Source organism: Diachasma alloeum, unplaced genomic scaffold (genome assembly GCF_001412515.2).
Source record: "Diachasma alloeum isolate Michigan unplaced genomic scaffold, Dall2.0 Dall_scaffold_01113, whole genome shotgun sequence".
In the NCBI taxonomy this organism is placed as follows: domain Eukaryota; kingdom Metazoa; phylum Arthropoda; class Insecta; order Hymenoptera; family Braconidae; genus Diachasma; species Diachasma alloeum.
In genome coordinates this window covers 40,288-41,534 of record NW_021681224.1, presented here as the reverse complement: position 1 = coordinate 41,534, position 1,247 = coordinate 40,288, and the positions used below count along the sequence as shown (strand labels likewise).

Below are 1,247 nucleotides of genomic sequence, written 5' to 3'. Positions count from 1 at the left end.
GCCGAGGATCGATACTGAAGTGATAGTGATTGTTGTTCGCATGGGACCAGTCGCCACCACTTCCACGTATTTTATCCTGGGTTACGCCAAAAGTGGTTTAGATCCGTCATAGTCATCAATAATATTTTTCAACATCAGATCAAATTAAAAAAACAACCAGAAAATGTCTCGAAATATAGGCCCGTAAAGTACACAAATATCATTCATTCAATACCTGGGAGTGATGATCGATGCCCGACTCAATTTCAAGCAGCAAACAGAGCACCTGGGAGTCAAGGCGTCTGGAGTCAGATCCACATTATCGCGCCTCATGCCTAACATCGGGGACCCAGAACAAAGAAGAAGAGCCCTGCTGTCGTCAGTGGTCACGTCAGTGCTCACCCACGGCACTTCCATATGGGCTGATACACTCAAACTGCAGGAAAACTCAGTCTATCGACTGAGTGCTTTGCGAGTCACGAGTGCCTATCGTACGGTATCCGAAGATGCAGTATGCGTCATAGCCGGGATGCTCCCCATAGAATTATTGGCCGAAGAACGAAGGTCATTTTATCAGCGAAGGGAATCTGAGAAACTGAGCACAGCAGAACTCAGGGCAGGAGAGAGGCAAAAAGTCTGCAGCAATGGCAGGAGAAGTAAGATAACTCGTCGAAGGGAAGATGGACTCACCAGCTGATCCCACAGGTGAGTGCTTGGTTGAACCGTACATATGGTGAGGTAAATTATTACCTGACGCAAATGTTTTCCGGACATGGGTGCTTTCGGGCGTATCTTCATAAATTCAAACATGGGGATTCCCCGAAGTGTCCGATCTACACCGAAGTCGACGAAGACGCGGAGTATGTGTTTTTTAGATGTCCCTGCTTTAGCGAGATCAGGCGTGTTTGGGAATCTAAACTAGGAAGAGAAGTCTTGCCTGAAAAGATGGTGGAAGATATGCTGTCATCGCAGGTCGCCTGGGACGCAACGCGAGACTTTGCGGCAGGAGTCGTGAAGGAGTTCAGAAGAGAGGAAGGCGAGCGCAAAGCTGCAGGATAGACGGAGAACCTATTGGAACCTCCTACCCACGCACAACATCCTAGTAAGGTAGGGGGATGTACATTAGGTGAAAATAAGGAAGAGTAAATAGCTGAGACCTTCCTCGTGAAGTAATACTTAGCTGTAGTGCGCGAGGGAAAGGCGAATACATGATAAGAGGTGAAAAGAGGAAAAAAGGGTTTTTACTGGGTAAGAATCCCAGATCTGGT

The 1,247-nt window shown here is 47.5% G+C and overlaps 1 protein-coding gene across 1 annotated transcript; it reads left to right on the top strand.

Moving 5' to 3' along the window:
- Window positions 1-223: 223 nt before the first annotated feature.
- LOC107045892 lies at window positions 224-676 on the top strand. Its single transcript, XM_015268298.1, has one exon. It carries the CDS (start codon window positions 224-226, stop codon window positions 674-676), a length of 453 nt encoding a protein of 150 aa, XP_015123784.1.
- Window positions 677-1,247: the final 571 nt, after the last annotated feature.